Here is an 18624-nt window from a genome sequence, read left to right as displayed (position 1 = left end):
TCACAACAAAACTTTTGATGAGAAGTAGGAGTCAAATACCGGGAAGGGCATGTAGTGCTCAACTTTATTGGAACTTCGAGATTTTCATTTAAAATTTAAATCACAACGAAAGTTCTATTTAACCAGACACTGCAGTGGACTTCAGAAAAAGGTCCCAGGTGCATAGCTCCTCGGGCCTGCAGCTCTAAATCAGCTTGGGGAGTTATCGGGCTCTGGGTGAGGGTGGATAGCTATGGGAGAAGTAGAGTCACTCATAGTAATTAATAGATTTAGAAGGGATAATATGGAGTGGGGGTTGGGGGGAGGGAGGGGGTCGGGAAAAAAGGGGGAATAGGGGGATTAGGGGTTTGGGGGGAGGGAGTTAAATAAAAACATAAAAACTTTGATGTTTCATTGATCTTTAACATTGTAATTTGAAGAATGGATCACAAATTGTTGTTGATTGAAAATGTTATCTGTATTGTTTGACGGGTCATCAATAAAAATTGTTGAAACATAAAAAAGACAGACATAGAAGCCAATTCCATGGCTTGGATGGACCAGTGCAGTGGAGAACATTTTGTTTGAAGTCTCCTGTTTAAAAGCCAACAATGTTTTTACATGCTGCTACAGTCACGCACAGTTATGGACATCAGCCTTACACTGGGAAGAAAGGTAGCTGCCTCTCTGAGAACCCCTGCTGCCACAAGAACCAACCTGTTTCAGTGTTTGAGAACACTTCACCTCCACCACTTGAAGATTAATGGAGTAAAAGCCAGTCACACATGTTATTCTGGGCAAGGTGGAAAGTGGGGCTAAAACTAAGAAAAATTGGATTCCCCCACCCCTATTCTTTATATATGAAAAGTAAGAAAAAGGCAGGAATGGTACCAAGAAACAATTGTAGTTATTAAAATTATTTCAACTACAACAGATTACATTTTTAAAAGAAGTCAATAAAACTCAAAAAGATAAAAAAGGCCTACCACTTAAGAAAGAATCTAATATGACAGGCTGGCTTCACAGACAGACATCTTAACACTAGCTTACGTGAGGACGGTGGCTGAATCTGAACACATGAAAATTTTTACAGACCATTTTCTGTTCATTTTTGGTTGATCTGATATACCTGTTTTAGGATCCTCTTTATAGACCCTTGATCCATTTTACTGGAGACTGCGTCTTTCCTTAATCGTGCAGCTACAGTTCCGAGATAATCAAGTGAGGCTACTCTTAAAGCCATCTCAGTTGATTTGTTACTGAACTGATGAACCTAAAAGAGAATACAAAAAGGTATTTATATTAGAAACCCTTTTTTGGTCAAAATAATGTTAAGCTATTTTTTTTTTAATTTTCAAATTGCACATCAAAGTCAAACTTTGAAAAAGAAACGTGGAGGGGCATAATCGAACAGGGCGCCCAAGTTTTCATAAGGGCATCCTTGGATGCCCCGTAAAGGGGCGGGGCAACCCGTATTATCGAAACAAGATGGGCTTCCATCTTTTGTTTCGATTATACGGTCAGGGACACCCAAATCATGAAATTTAGGACGACCTTAGGTAGTTTTTGAGATGGTCGTTCCCCGGTTTTTGGCGATAATGGAAACCGAGGACGCCCATCTCAAAAACAACCAAATCCAAGCCGTTTGGTCGTGGGAGGAGCCAGCATTCATAGTGCACTGGTCCCCCTGACATGCCAGGACACCAACCGGGCACTGCAGTGGACTTCAGAAAAAGGTCCCAGGTGCATAGCTCCCTTACCTTGGGTGCTGTGCCCCCCAAATCCACTCCCCACAACTGTACACCACCACCATAGCCCTTAGGGATGAAGGGGGCACCTACATATGGGTACAGTGGGTTTCTGGTGGGTTTTGGAGGGCTCACATTTACCACAACAATTGTAACAGGTAGGGGGGATGGGCCTGGGTCCGCCTGCCTGAAGTACACTGCACCCACTACAACTGCTCCAGGTATCTGTATACTGCTGCGATGGACCTGAGTATGGCATTTGAGGCTGAGAAAATAGTATTTTTAAAGATTTTTTTTGAGGGGGGTTAGTGACCACTGGGGGAGTAAGGGGAGGTGATCCCCGATTCCCTCTGGTGGTCATTTTGTCAGTTCAGGCACCTTTTTGATGCTTGGTCGTGAAAAAAAATGGACCAAGTAAAGTCGCCCAAGTGTTCGTCAGGGACCGGCCGAGGAACGCCCATCTCCTAAGCATGCCCCAGTCCCGCCTTCGCTACACTGCCAACACGCCCCCGTAAACCTTGGTCGTCCCCGTTATCTTGGAGAAAGACAAAGGATATTAATAAAGTTGCTCTGGAGGTACTCTCATCTATAGAACTATCAGTATTTCTGTTACATTCAAACTGTCCAAGGAAACATTTACCAGTGGAGGCTGATCAGTAAGATATGCAGATCTTAAAATAGGTGAGGGAGGAAGGGATTCAGGAGAACAATGTAATGTCTCTTTTAGCAATCTGATCTTCAGTGCCCTTAAAGGAAATGGCCCCGAGTACTTCAAGAACAGGATCACGCTTCTACACAACTCCAAGGGCACTAAGGTCCTCCCAAGGAGTATCCCTAACCACACCCTCTCTAAAGTCTATTACATGATGTGATACCTGCATGTGAGCTTTCTCTGGAGTAGCCCCGACACTCTGGATGCACCCCTTGAAAGGCTTCACATAACACAAGACTATCTCTTCAGGAATGAGGTGAAAGCTTGGCTCTTCAAACAGGCCAGGCGTGGCACTGGCTGAACATATTGTAGCAGGACAGGTTTATCCATTCCTACCCTAGCTGAGATAATATTTAGGTACCTCTCTGACTTCATGTGCAACTTTCTTTAAATTAGTCTCCTTATTTCTAATTGCTCTTACTTATCTATATGTTCCATCTTTGCTTATTCCCTTTGCTGTCTATTAAATGTTGCATTATGTATTGGGTGAACATTGTAAGTAGTATACTATGCCATATTTTGTATTGTTGTTTGAATATTTTTGCTGCTGTAATTTTCTACTGCTTATGTTTGACTTATTCTTGCTGTACACTGCCTTCAGTGAATTCCTTCAAAAAAAGGTGGTAAATAAATCCTAATAATAAAGAATAGATCCTTAGGAGGGAGAGTCAACAACTAAGTTCAAAATTCTTAGTATTTAGATGATTATATAGTTATAACAATTTTCTAACTTCCGGTGTAATATCATCTTATCCTGGAGTAAAGCATTTGAGTTTGTTTAGTTTGCTGAACTTAAGTGCTCAGGTCTTTCACTTTGTTTCACAGACTCCAATTCTAGCTTCTACAGCTTGTAACTTTACTGAGTTCCCTTGGACAGCAGGAATTACTCTGAAGCAAATTCAAGGGCTAACCACATTGCCTCTATGTTTATCTTTGCTGGTTTTATCAAAAGGGGAATAATAAATTCATTCCACAAGCTGGAATGTCCTTGCCTCCCAGCAGCAACTGCTGATTCACAAATATCATTGTCCTTGCACCTTTGCAAGTACAACTCATTGGCTGTACTCCTTCCAGTGTCGCAGGCTACATGATCTTCCTAGCTGCATGCATTGCTATAGCCATGTGCATCCGCCGAGCTGGTAGGGCTGTTGGACTCATGGGACTGAGCGATACTTCACTCTTGTGGTCTGGGCTCTTCCTTTCTGTTATGATCGTGGTCAGAACCCCTCTCAAACTTACCTTTTTCCTGGTGGTCAGCTTCTTAGCTGGCTTCTGTTTCTTTTGTCTGTCCTTTCTGAGCTGGCTCTCTCTCTCTGTGCTGGCAGCTTCCAGCAGCATGGGGCTAATTGTCTCACTTTACTGCAGCTGTGGGTGTTGCCTGAGTTGCTCTGCTCCCTTTCTGGGTGTACTGGCTTCAAGTGCTTCATGGGACTGCATTGGTGTGGGTTGGGCCTCTCTGGGTCAGTGTGCTGTTGCCTGGGGCTAGGGAGTGTGACATCATCTGGGAGGGCCTTGATAAAGAAGTGGTGTTCTTTCCTTCAAGGCCTTTGCAACATATGCTTGAGGTAGGGTTAGTGCAGTGGGCACTTCGTCTGATGTGTTTGGCTTCCCTGCTTGCGTTTGCTTTAGGTCCAGGTTAGTGTTGGTGCAGTGTGCACATTTGACCTGTGTTTAAGTGTTTAGCTCACTTGCCTTTCCCTTGTAGCTCCCCTGCTTTCCCTTTGGGTGTGGTTAGAAGCCCTGTTAGTTTGCTGTTAGATGTACTTCTGGTTTTGGTGCTGTAGGAAGCACTTCAGTTTGCTGTTAGAAGTACTTCTGGTTTTGGTGCTGTAGGAAGCACTTCAGTTTGCTGTTAGAAGTACTTCTGGTTTTGGTGCTGTAGGAAGCACTTCAGTTTGCTGTTAGAAGTACTTCTGGGTTTGGTGCTGTTAGAGGCACTTCAATTCGCTGAGAGAAGTACTCCTGTAGCTTGGTGCTTAGTGGCACCTGGGTTAGGTTAGTGCGGTGGTGCACTGCTGTAGCGTAGGGGCTTAGGAAGCTCCTTTGCTAGCTTGTGTATTTAGTTCCCTGCTCTGTTAGTTTAGGGCTTAGGAAGTCCCTTTGTTGAGCAGGGCTTAGGAGCTCCTGTTTAGTATAGGGCTTAGGCAGTCCTTTTGTCAGTTTACTGTTAGGAACACTCCTGCTGGTTTAGGGCTTGGGAGCACTTAGATCAGTTTAGGTTTAGGAGTACTTCTGTTTCCAGTCCTGGTCCCTATGTCATCCGGTATCCGGTAAGTCCTGCCGGCCACTTGAACCCAAGGGCTCAACCCTTGGGGGGGGCGGGGGTTGTGGCCAAGTGCAGGTGAAGCTGTACGGACCAGTCCAGTGTGTTCCGGTCCGGTGTGTGTTCCAGTCTGGTGCGCTCCAGTCCAGTGTGTTCCAGTCCTGTGTCCTCCAGTCCGGGGGATTGCAGTCCAGTGTTCCAGTCCTGTGTCCTCCAGTCCATGTGTTCCGGTTCGCTGGGCAGTGCCTGCAGTCCCTGCCGGTGTGCTTGCCCAGTGTTGGTTGGTGGGTTTTGCCTGCTGCTGTCGCTCCTCGGCAGCAGCCCAAGGGCTCACGTTTGCTCCAGAGCCCGGCCCCGCGGGCTCTGAACCTGAGAACGTGACACTTTTGCCCAGATCAGCTGGAATGCCACAAATATTAGTCTGCATGAAAGCAGTAATCTCTGTTTACCACAACAAAGAGAGTCGAGACAGGCGGGAGGGTGCCCAATCCTTTTTGATTAGGCATTGAGGAGAAAGATACAGCCCAAAAGAACAAAGAAAAAAGTATCACAAATGGAGAGCTCTGATAGCATGACTTACTGGCAGCCATCTTGGATCCTTGTTAAGCTAGATATTTAAACTTGTTTGGCACCGAGAGATCTCATTTCTTAATATTTACTCACATTTATACATTGCCTCTACCAGAGCACTCAAAGCCAGTTATAACAGCAACACACTAATACTACATAATTTAACTTAATGCAATCCAACTATTTAGTACGATCAAAAAAGCCTATCTAAGCCCTCCTTTCAGAAACTCTAAAAGTAAACTACCACCCATAAAAGCTCCAGCAACCTCACATCTTTCTTCGACTCCAAAAGTTTTAACCTGCCAATGGAACTGAAAATAATCTGACTCCAAAAGCACCCTTTCAAGCAGTCTATTCCACAAGGTGGAGCAAACACCAAAAAAGGCCTACGCTGTATGAAATGCAATGTCTAATCCTTCAATGCAGGTAACCATAACAGGCCGTGCAGCCGGCCTCAACCTGACTTGTGCTTGATACACAAAACGAGGGCTGACAAATACAAAGGGCCCATACCATACTGCCTCTTGAATGCCCGGGTCAAGATCTTGAGTCAACACTTAAGACTCCACTGGGAGCTAATGCAATCTCTCCAAAATCAGCACATTCCCACAATCCATGCAGGGAAAACAAACAAACCCCGACACAAACAATCCCACAGAGTTGGTTTAAGTAAGAAATGCTCAAATCTGATGAAGAACTTGCAACTGACAAAAAAAAAAAATAACCTGCACCAGCTTAGTGACGTGTATTAAATGTCAGGTCAATATCCACCCCCACTTCTTTATTCCCAGCCAGATTGTCCCTCTCTCAGCTATATTTGAGCTTTGTTTTTAAGCCACTTAACCACAATTTGCAATGTTTCCCAACCAGATGTTGTATACAGCGAATGCAATCCACTCTATGTGGAAAAAATCTGTATATCATCTGCATATAGATGGAGTGGAAAACTAACAGAGTCCAAACCCCTATAGAAGGCCAAGAATATATTAAACAAGATGAATGAAAGCGAACTGCACAAAGAGATAACACCAATCCTTGTGGGACTCCACAATTCCAACTCCTCAGGCAGCTCCTTCTTCCAAACATGTTACATTCTTCCCTCCAAAAAATGAAGAGAACCAAAACTCCAGGCCATGTATCCCTACCTCCTCAACCAACCTTTCAAGTGGGCATCATGAACAGTGTCAAAGGCTGCTGATAGATCAAAAGGCATTATATAACAACATAGAAAGTGATGACAGATGAAGACCTGTATGGTTCATCCAGTCTGCCCAGCAATCTGGTCACAACACAGTTTAATAATACAATGTTATGTGAGGTCGACAAACAAAACAATGTGCCATTATATTAATTTCTATACTATGCCTAGTAAAAGGGTAGGCTAGCCTAGCCTCAGAGTCACACAGTTACAATACCTGAAAGCTGCTAATTTTCTGATTCTTCTCCAGAATTAAGTAATAAATGCTTACGTATGGACTACAGAAGTTTGTGTAAGGACTTAAAGCTGACTGCTGTTAAAGAACTAGTCCCACTATTGAGTCACTTATCCAAGTCTTCAACTGTCTACACCCACCATTCCTCAAAATCATGAGGAATCTGGGGCCTTATTACTTTCATGAAAGGATCCCGCCCTCCCCCCCCCCCCCCACTCCCATTGCAGGGTGTCTTGTTTATATTGTGTTATCTGTAGAAATTTAGGGGGTTGTGCTGGACCACTCTCTAGATTTGATAACACATCTCTAAGGTAGTTCAGAGCTGTTTCTATAAACTAAGGATGATTTACTCAATAAGAAATGTTTTTTAACCAAAGATGCTCAATGAATTCTTATACACTCACTCATCATCAGCTTGTTCTACCACTGTAACTCTCTTCTGAATGGACTCAAGTCTTGGATATTTGAAGGTTACAAATTGTACAAAATATGTCAGTGAAACTTTTGACAGGTTCCAAAAAATCTGACCATATCACTTCACTATTGAACAAGGAAAACTGGTTACCTGTACAGCACAGAATTAAATTTAAGATCCTCCTGTTGGCACTTAAGGTATATTTTTCAGGACAACCTTTGCATTTATCGTGATTATTAATTCCTTAAACTTTCCTTTTAGGACACTTATGTCAGGAACATTTCCTTGCTGTCCCTTCCTTCCTTGTTATCTTTAGTGCCACTGGTCCCTCCTTGCAGAACACTCTCCTTTCACACCTATGATTGGAACGTTTACTGCAGAAATTTAAAGCTAGTATGAAGACATTTTTATTTCAGAACACGTTCCCTTGATAACTGTAGATAACTTGGTAGAATCTTTGACGCACTGGTTTGTGGGAGGCTGGGTATGGGATCACAATTGCTAGGTTTGCGATGCACTGTTCAAACCCCTTCTTATACTATTCAAGATTGTAATTTTATTTTCTGCTCTACACCTTGCTTATTAGTTATACTATGTACAGCACTCAGAAAGATTTTTAATTGACATATAACAAGCATTAAATACATTTGAAACTTGAAGTATGGGGTTATTAAATGCTTTTTCCTCCACTCTGCCCTTCACCCTCAACTATAAGGGAAGCAGGTTGATTATTCCAATGGCAAATCTGTACAATTTGTTGAGCATGGATTAGCCTCAGAGATGCCTCTTATATCTGATTTTTCTATTAGTGCAATATATTCTAACTCTCATCTTATTTCTTAGACTTCTGGCATTCACATATAGACATTTCCAACTATGTTTGTTGATCCTATTTACATCTTGCTCATTAGTTGACAGTGTTAATTTGCAATCTTTTGTATGATTTTTATTTGACACCTAATCTACACAGTAACACAGTAAATGACGGCAGATAAAGACCAGCACTGACCATCCAGTCTGCCCAACAAGGTGGCCAGAGTTGCACCTGCCACTTTGTGCAGGCCCCAGTCATCTATGCTTAAACACTGGTTGTCAACTCTCTACCATGCCAACAATATAGGCAGCCAAACATGATGAAGTCTTGATTATAACTACATATCACCCCTAAGTATTGCTGACAGCATTCAACTTACAACCACATATCATCTCCAAGTACTGCTGACAGTATTCAACTTACCAGTCAAGGTATCTTCTCCTTCCCCCTGAACTGCACAGGACCCTCAATTCACAGCACGTGACAATAAAGTGATCTACAACTGTGGAGTTGCTGAAATTTCACCTGTCTTTTGCCATTTGCGGGACACAGAATGTAGAAGTCTGTCTGGCATCGGCCTTGTTTCCCCTCAATGCTGGAGATTTATTGCTAAATCTTCTTCAGTCATTTGCGGGATTCAGACAACAGAAATCTGTCTGGCTTCGGCCTTAGTTCCTATTACTCTTGAACAACATAACACCTCAACAGCCATGTAGTGTTTCCATCCTCTTTGCATCCCCTGTGTCTATCTTAAACATTTTTGAAATTCACTCACAATCTGACTTTTTCACCTCTCATTGAAGGGCATTCCTGGCATACATTACCCTCTCTGTGAAAAAGTATTTCCTGACCTAACTCCAAAGTCTACCTCCCTGCAACCTCAATTCATGTCCTCTAGTTCTACTGCCTCTGTGTCTCTGGAACAGGTCTGCTTGTGTATTAATGTCTTTCAAGTATTTAAACTTCTTTATCATATCTCCCTGACCTTCCTTTCCTCTAGAGTATACATATTCATGACTTTTGGCAGAAATCTCGTACCATTTTTGTTACCTCTCTCTGAACCACTTCAAGTCCTTTTATGTCCTTTGCGAAATATGACCTCCAAGTGGGGCCTCACCAATGACCTGTACATCTCCTTTCTTCTGCTGGTTAAGTGTCTTTCTACGCAGTCTAGCATTCTTCTGGCTTTGGCCACCACACTGTTATATTGTTTAGACACCTTGAGATCATCAGGCATTACCACCCTAAGGTCCCCCCTCCTGATTTGTACTCATCAGCCTCTTGCCTCCCATCATACACAGATCCTTTGGATGACTAGTTTATTCAAGTTTAAAGACTATCTATCCTGCTCATCAAATAAGTGTCCACACCCCAAATGCATTATTCTGCACTTTGTATTACATTTTAACTTCCAGACCGTTGACCATGCTTCTAATTTTTGTAATCATTTTTCATGTTATCCACTCTCTCTGGGGTGTCCACTCTGTTCCAAATCTTCATGTCATCCACAGAGAGGCAAACTTTTCCTTCTATCCCTTCAGCAGTATTGAACAGAACTGGCCCAGTACTGATCCCAGATGCATTCCATTACTCACATTTCTTTTCAAGCGGATTCCATTTACCGAAACGTTCAGTCAGCCAGTTTCCTATCCAGTTCATCACTTTGGGTCTCAACTTCAACCTGCTCAATTTGCTCATGAGCCTCCTGTGAGGAACAATATCAAAGGCTTTACTGAAATCCAAGTAGATTACATCTAGTACATGTCCTCTACTCAGTTCACTGGTCACCAATTCAAAAAAAAAAAAAAATCCAATTCACTTGGTACAACTTTCCTTTGGAAAAACAAGGTTGACTCAGATCTTATAACCCATTGGATTCTAAGAAGTTCATTATCCTTTCCTTCAGCAGTGTCTCCATTAGTTTTCCAACCACTAGTGTGAGGCTTCCCAATTCTTCCCTGTCACTATTTTGTGAAAAGGAATCACATCTGCTCATCTCCAACCCACGGAACCTCTCCTTCCATGAACATATTGGTATTTGTTTAGTAAGTTGGTTTTTTCCCTATTGCTCTCCACACAGCAGCTATCAGCATTTTCAGTCTTACAATTCTACTTCTAGCCTGCCTTGTTTCCACAACATACCTGAAAACAGTTTTGTCACCTATCATACCATCTCCAGCCATTTTTTCTTCCATCTGTGCTTTTGCTAGCAGTATTTCTCTCTTAGATTCTTTGAGTTTTATCAGGTAATATTTTCTGTGTTCCTCTGGATTTCTTGAATGCCTCTTTTTTGCTTTTATTTTTCCAGCCACTTGTTTGGAGAAACATATATTGGCTTCCTTTTTCTCTTTCTTTTGTTTCTCTTCCTTAAAGAAAGATCTGTTGCTAATTTTATAGCTCCTTTCAGCTTGGACCGCTATCTTTCCACTACTATTGTGTCCTCCCATCCTACATAAGTATTGCCACACTGGGACAGACCAAAGGTTCATCAAGCCCAGTATCCTGTTTCCAACAGTGGCCAATCCAGGTCACAAATACCTGGCAAAATCCCAGAAAAGCTCAATACATTTTAAGATGCTTATCCCAGAAATAAACAGTGGATTTTCCACAAGTCAATTTAATAATGGTTTATGGGCTTTTCCTTTAGGAAGCCATCCAGACCCTTTTTAAAACCACGCTAAGCTAACTGCCTTTACCACATTCTCTGGCAATGAATTCCAGAGTTTAATTACACTTTGAGTGAAGAAATATTTTCTCCAATTCGTATTAAATTTACTACTTTGTAGCTTCATCGCATGCCCCCTAGTCCTAGTAGTTTTGGAAAGAGTAAAAAATGATTCACGTCTACCCGTTCCACTCATTATTTTATAGACCTCTATCATATCTACCCTCAGCTGTCTCTTCTCCAAGCTGAAGAGCCCTGGACACTTCAGCCTTTCCTCATAGGGAAGTCGAACCCATCCCCTTTATCATTTTTGCTGCCCTTCTCGGTACCTTTTCTAATTCCACTATATCTTTTTTGAGATGCGGCAACCAAAATGGAACACAATATTCGAGGTGCAGTTACACCATGGACCAATACAAAGGCATTATAACGCCCTCTCTTTTGTTTTCCTTTCCTAACATTCTATTTGCTTTCTTAGCCGCCGCAGCACACTGAGCAGAGAATTTCAACGTATCATCGACGACGGCGAGATCCCTTTCTTGGTCAGTGACTCCTAACGTGGAACCTTGAATTACATAGATATAGTTCGGGTTCCTCTTTCCCACATGCATCACTTTGCACTTGCTCACATTAAACGTCATCTGCCATTTAGACGCCCAGTCTCGTAAGGCCCTCTTGTAATTTTTCACAATCCTTTCGCAATTTAAAAACTTTGAATAACTTTGTGTCGTCCGCAAATTTAATTACCTCACTAGTTACTCCCATCTCTAAATCATTTATAAATTTGTTAAAAAGCAGTGGTCCAAGAACAGACCCCTGAGGAATCCCACTATCTACCCTTCTCCTTTGAGAATACTGATATTTAACCCTACTCTTTGTTTTCTATTCTTTAACCAGTTTTTACTCCACAATAGGACACTACCTCCTATCCCATGACAATTTCCTCTGGAGTCTTTCATGAGGAAGTTTGACAAACGCCTTTTGAAAACCCAGATACACAATATTTTATTTATTTATTTATTTTATTGCATTTGTATCCCACATTTTCCCACCTATTTGCGGGCTCAGTGTGGCTTACAATATATTGTGAATTATGGACATACAATATGTACAGTTCGATTATGGGTTAACATTGTGAAGAGTTATGTGAAAACAGAATCGAGTCAAGACATCGTTTGGCGTAGAAACATTGGAATGGTACAATGGGGGAAGAAATAGGGCGATAGAATAATGGCAAAGAACCTTAGGTATAACTATTTTATATATGGGAGTGTTAATAGTAGTGTGAGTACAGGTAGGGTACAAGAAAGTGTATTGATGCAATTCTGTTGGTGTGTATAGGCTTCATGTGTTTTGATCCTTGCCGTAAATTTTCTCAAAGAGATAGGTCTTCAGTCGTTTGCGGAAGTCGGTTAATTCGTAGATCGTTTTCAGGTTGCGTGGTATTGTATTCCAGAGTTGCGTGCTCATATAGGAGAAAGTTGATGCATGCAGTGCTTTGTATTTTACGCCTTTGCAGTTAGGGAAGTGGAGATTCAGGAAAGTTCGGGATGATCTTTTTGCGTTTCTGGGTGGCAGGTCTATTAAATCAGACATGTATGCAGGGGCTACACCATGAATGATTTTGTGGACTAAGGTGCAAACTTTAAGGTGATGCGTTCCTTGAGTGGGAGCCAGTGCAGTTTCTCACGTAAGGGTTTTGCACTTTCGTATTTTGGTTTTCCGAAGATGAGTCTGGCTGCTGTATTCTGGGTTGTTTGAAGTTTCTTCAGTATTTGTTCTTTGCAGCCTGCATATAGTGAATTACAGTAGTCCAAGTGACTGAGTACGAGTGATTGTACTAGGCTGCGGAAGACGGATCTCGGAAAGAATGGTCTTATTCTTTTCAGTTCCCACATGGAGTAGAACATCTTTTTTATTGTGTTGTTTGCGTGAGTCTCAAGTGTTAGGTGGCGGTCGATAGTTACTCCAAGGACTCTTAAAGTTTCGGAGATTGGCAGTTGTAGTTTAGGTGTGTTAATAGCGGTAAATTTATTTGTGTTGTATTGGGAAGTAAGTATGAGGCATTGAGTTTTTTCTGCATTCAGTTTCAATTGGAATGCGTCTGCCCAGGTATTCATGATGTGTAGACTTTGGTTGATTTCGTTGGAGATTTCGCTAATATCTTGTTTGAAAGGAATGTAAATCGTTACATCGTCTGCATATATGTGAGGGTGACGGTTGTGATTTGATAGAAGTTTTGCCAAGGGGGTCATCATTAGGTTGAAAATAGTTGGTGAGAGGGGGGATCCTTGCGGTACTCCACATTCAGGTGTCCATGCGGCAGACGTATTTGATTTTGATGTGACTTGATATGAGCGCAAGGTTAGGAACCCCTTGAACCAGTTTAGGACATTGCCTCCGATTCCAAAATATTCAAGTATGTGTAATAGAATTCCGTGGTCAACCATATCGAAGGCACTTGACATGTCGAATTGTAGGAGGAGTATGTTGGTGCCGGTAGCAATCATTTGTTTGAATTTGGTTATTAGGGTAATTAGTACTGTTTCTGTGCTGTGATTTGATCGGAATCCTGATTGGGCATCATGCAGTATTGAGAACTTATCAAGATAATTAGTGAGTTGCTTGGTTACCATCCCTTCAGTTATTTTGGTTATTAGTGGAATAGATGCTACTGGTCTGTAATTAGTTATTTCGCTTGCGTTTTTCTTTGTGTCTTTGGTTATTGGGGTGAGTAGAATTTTTCCTTTTTCCTTTGGGGAAAAGTCCGTTTTGTAGCATGAAGTTCACGTGGTTCGTTAGGTCTATTATGAATTGTTGAGGAGCTGATTTCATGAGGTTGTTTGGGCAGATATCTAGTTTGCAATGGGATTTTGCGAATCTTTTGAGTGTTGTAGAGATGAGGTCTTCTGATATTATTTCGAATTCTGTCCAGATCCTGTCTCCTGGGTATATTCCATCTTCTGGGTCTAGGCAGTTCAGGAGTGTGTTGTATTCAATAGGGCTGGTAGGTATTTTAAGTCGTAATTGTATAATTTTTTCTTTGAAGTATTTTGCGAGGTCGTCGACCCCTGGTGTATCTTTGCTATTGTTTATGACTGGTGTAGTGTCTAGCAAGTTATTTACAAGATGGAAGAGTTTGTGGGTGTCTTTGTAGTTTGGTCCAATCATTGTTTTGTAGTGTAGTCTTTTAGTCTGTTTTATGGTATATTTGTATTTCCTCCGAAGTGATTTCCAAGCATTCAGTGTGGTTTCGTCTTTCTTTTTGTTCCATGCGCGTTCTAGCTTTCTGACTTGTGTTTTGATTTTTTTCAGCTCTTCTGTGAACCATGGATTTGGTTTTTTCCTGCGTGATGTTCTGGTTTGGATTGGGGCAATTATATCTAATGTTGTTTTGCATATGTCATCCCATTCTTGGAGGAATTGGGTGGTTTCTGTATTTGTTGACCATTCATTTTGGTAGACCTGTTCCCAGAATGTTGCGGGGTCTATTTTTCCTCTCGTGGTGTATGTTGTCCGTTCATGTTTGTTTATTGCGTTTTTTTTGCGTTTTCTCCACTGGAGAGAGACATATGCTTTATGGTGGTCTGTCCATGGTGTGGGTGTCCATCTTGTGTCTGTGAGTAGAAGAGTTGAGTCTGAGTCGAATTTGTGTGTGATGATGTCTAGTGTGTGTCCCTTTTCGTGTGTTGGTTGAGTATTAGGTGCATGTAAATCCCAGAGTTTTAAGAATTCTTTGCAATCTTGTGTGCCTGTTGAGGATGTTTGAGGTAGAGACACATGTGTTCGAGATGAAGTCCATGAGTTGTGTTTGGGAGTCTTTCCATTTTCCTGGTGATCTGTAAAATATGATTGTGCTGAGGTGTCCTTGTAGGTTCGGATGAGTAATATTTGTCGAGGCTATTTCAAGTTGTGGTGAGGTGGATTCGCTGGTGGTTGTAATAGTGAACTCAGATTTGTAAATTATGGCTATTCCGCCACCTCTTTTTCTGGCTCGCCTTTATCCACATTTGTTCACCCCTTCAAAGAAATGTAATAGATTGGTAAAGCAAGATTTCCCTTCACTAAATCCATGTTGGCTTTGTCTCATTAATCCATGCTTTTGAATATGATCTGTAATTTTGTTCTTTATAACGGTGTCTACCATGTTGCCCAGCACAGACATCAGGCTCACCAGTCTATAATTTCCCGGATCCCCTCTGGAACCTTTTTCTAAAGATCGGCATTACATGGGCTACCCTCCAATCTTCCGGTACCACACTCGATTTTAGAAATAATTTAGAGATAATTTCACGAAATTCATTTTCCAATTCTATCAGTACTCTGGGATGAATACCATCTGGTCCAGGAGATTTGCTACTCTTCAATTTGTCAAATTGCCCCATTACATCCTCTAGGTTTATAGATATTTCATTCAGTTTCTCCGACTCAGCTTTGAATACCATTTCTGGCACCGGTATCAATCACAAATCTTCCTCGGTGAAGACCGAAGCAAAGAATTCATTTAATTCTCCGCTATGGCTTTGTCTTTCCTGATCGCCCCTTTTACCCCTCGGTCATCTAGCGGTCCAACCGATTCTTTTGCCGTCTTCCTGCTTTTAATATACCTAAAAAAATTCTTACTATGTGTTTTTGCCTCCAACGCAATCTTTTTTTTCAAAGTCCCTCTTTGCCTTCCTTATCAGCGCTTTCATTTAACTTGACATTCCTTATGCTGTTTCTTATTATATACGGTTCCTTCTTCCATTTTCTGAAGGAATTTCTTTTAGCTCTAATAGCTTCCTTCACCTCACTTTTTAACCATGCCGGCTGTCGTTTGGTCTTCCTCCCTCCTTTTTTAATACGTGGAATATATTTGTACTGGGCTTCCAGGATGGTATTTTTGAACAGCATCCACGCCTGATGTAAATTTTTGACCCTCGCAGCCGCTCCTCTAAGTTTTTCACTGTTCTTCTCATTTTATCATAGTCTCCTTTTTGAAAATTAAATGCTAATGTATTGGATATCCTGTGTATACTTACTCCAAAGCTAATATCAAATCTGACCATATTATGATCACTGTTGTCAAGCAGCCTCATCACCGTTACCTCTCTAACCAGATCATGCGATCTACTAAGGACTAGATCTACAATTTTTCCTTCTCTTCTTGGCTCCTGTACTAGCTGCTCCATAAAGCAATCCTTGATTCTGTCAAGGAATTTTATCTCCCTAGCATGCCCTGATGTTACAATACCTAGTTTGTAAGCCTCCCTAATTTCTGATCCACCAATTCGATCCACCCTAGCACTACGATATAATTTGTACCCTGGTATGACAGTGTCCCACTGGTTATCCTCCTTCCACCAAGTCTTAGAGATTCCTATTATATCTAATTTTTCATTTAGTGTAATATATTCTAACTCTCCCATCTTATTTCTTACGCTTCTGGAATTTGCATATAGACATTTCAAACTATGTTTGTTGTTCCTATTTACATCATGCTCAGTACTTGACTGTATTAAATTGCAATCTTTTGTCTGATTTTTATTTAAGGACACCTGATCTACTACGGTCTCTATTACAACCGCACTATTGGGATACCCTATCTTCCCTGTTTTGGTGATATCTTTAAAAGATACCTTATTCCGAACCATGTGCTTTCGAGTGACCGTTGGCCTTCCCCCAGTCTCTAGTTTAAAAGCTGCTCTAAATCCTTTTTAAAGGCCGATACCAGCAGCCTGGTCCCACTCTGGTTAAGGTGGAGCCCATCCTTTCGGAATAGGCTCCCCTTCCCCAGAATGTTGCCTAGTTCCTAACAAACCTAAAACCCGCCTCCCTGCACCATCATCTCATCCACGCATTGAGACTCCGAATCTCTGCCTGTCTCTTGGGCCATGTACGTGGAACAGGTATCACTTCAGAAAATGCTACCCTAGAGGTTCTGGATTTGAGCTTTCTACCTAAGAGCCTAAATTTGGCTTCCAGAACCTCTCTCCCACATTTTCCTATGTCATTGGTACCCACATGTACCAAGACAGCCGGCTCCAACCCAGTACTATCTAAAATCCTATCTAGGTGATGCGTGAGGTCCGCCACCTTCGCACCAGGCAGCAAGTGACCAGGCGATCCTCACGTCCACCAGCCACCCAGCTATCTACATGCCTAATAATCGAATCACCCACTACAAAAGCTGTCCTAACCCTTCCCACCTGGGAAGTAGCTCCTGGAGACACATCCTTGGTGCAAGAGGATATTGCATTCCCTGGTGTGCTGGGTCTTGTCTACAGGATTATGTCCAGCCTCACCAGAGTGATACTGCCCTTTTACGAGGCCTCCCTCCTCCAAGGCAGCACAGCGGCTGCCAGACTGGAGGTGAGACTTCTCTACAACGTCCCTGTAGGCCTCCTCTATGTACCTTTCTGACTCCCTCAGCTCCTCCAAGTCTGCTACTCTAGCCTTAAGAGAATGGACTCGTTCTCTGAGAGCTAGGAGCTCTTTGCATCGAGCACACACATATAACCTCTCACCACTCAATGCAAAAGACTGGATAGCACCCCTCTCGCTGCTGGACTACTGTCTGCATCTTAATATTATAGAGTTGTTTAAAACTTTTAAAGGAACTAGAGATATCAGGTGAAAACAATGATCTTCTGTTGTAATTTGCAATTTATTTAGGGTTTGCTTCTTAGAAACTAAATGTAATTCAGACTAATGAAAATTCCCCTCATCTTAATTAGAATAATTGACTATAAATGAAGAGTTGAGAGGGGTGGGCAGGAATGAGGACTGAACTGGGCCCTTCTGTGCCTTCTAGAGATTATCTGTTAATGCTATGGCAGAAACTTCAAGTTTTAAACCTATGGAGACTAGATAATAAAGTTTGCTTTTTTAAAATTTTATTTTAAAATTCTGTGTTTATCAATATCTCACAATTCCTCTTTTAAACCCTTATCTTTAAGCCATGGCAGAAACTTCAAGCTTTAAAAACTATGGGGAAAAGGCTATGGAGACTAGCTAATAAAGTTTGCTTGCCTTTTTTATTTTAAAATTCTGTGTTTGCTAATATCCTACAATTCCCCTTTAAACCCTAATCTTTAAGCTGTGGCAGAAACTTCGTTTTAAAACTAGGGGAAAAGGCTATGGAGACTAGCTAATAAAGTTGTTTGTTTTTTTTAATTCTAACTGTGTTTACCAATATCCTACAATACCTCTTTTAAACCCTAATCTTTAAGTTACCAAGCTCAGAATAGAATAAAGTCACTTACCCACAGAGTGGTCCTCTTCTCACAGAACTTCCTGTCAGCCTTTTCTTCAGGTAATCCCCCATTTTACTAAAGTCAGAATGTTTGAAGTCTAAGACTTTGCGTTTTGTGTGTCTGCACTCAGCTTCAGCTGATATACCAAACCATACCATGTGAGGATCACACCCGGATGTTAGGAACACCTTCTTCATTTAGGTTCAATTTCACCATTTTTCTGAGCAGAGAACTTTGACAATTATGCATGATCTTTTTTCTTTTTTTGTATCACTAAATGTTTTATTAAAGTTTCAAAAGGTAAAACAACAAACAGCAAATAAAATTCACTCTAAAGAACTGGTAACCAAGAAAGTACCCTTAGAGCATCTCCCATCTTCCAAAACAAGGTATCCCTCGTCATTGTTCCCCTTCCAACCCTGCCTCATCCCCCAACCTCAAAGTCCCAGCATCATATGCCGTTTCAACTCATCCAATATTGGCATGCACCTTTGTTTCTTCAGCGCACACCCCCATTGTCCAAACCCTCCCCCTCAATGCATTAGCTCTTCAATTTTGAGCTAGTCCTCTGCTGTATTAATATAACAACACTTCTATTTGTCTGTAAGCTTTCCCATTAAGCCTCTATGGCTGGGCCTGTAGAGCTCTTCCAATGTGCCACAATTTCATGCTTTGCTGCAGTAAGCCCAATTTTATAAGTCTACACTGCCAGCGAAGGTGTCTCTTATTACTCAATCCTAAGAGGCAAAACTCTGGAGTCACAGCAAAAGGGGTACCCGGGCCTCCTGAT

General features: G+C 41.7%; 1 protein-coding gene across 1 annotated transcript in view; it reads right to left on the bottom strand.

The window, feature by feature from the left end:
• Positions 1-18624, bottom strand: part of NIPBL (NIPBL cohesin loading factor) — a 1064356-nt gene that overhangs the window by 384216 nt on the left and 661516 nt on the right. The window contains 1 exon segment of the mRNA XM_030191924.1: positions 1109-1252. Within this exon segment, the coding sequence (XP_030047784.1) occupies positions 1109-1252 (144 nt within the window).

This window comes from Microcaecilia unicolor, chromosome 2 (genome assembly GCF_901765095.1).
Source record: "Microcaecilia unicolor chromosome 2, aMicUni1.1, whole genome shotgun sequence".
In the NCBI taxonomy this organism is placed as follows: Eukaryota; Metazoa; Chordata; class Amphibia; order Gymnophiona; family Siphonopidae; genus Microcaecilia; species Microcaecilia unicolor.
Note: the sequence above shows the minus strand (reverse complement) of the source record. Positions and strands in the feature narration are given on the sequence as shown.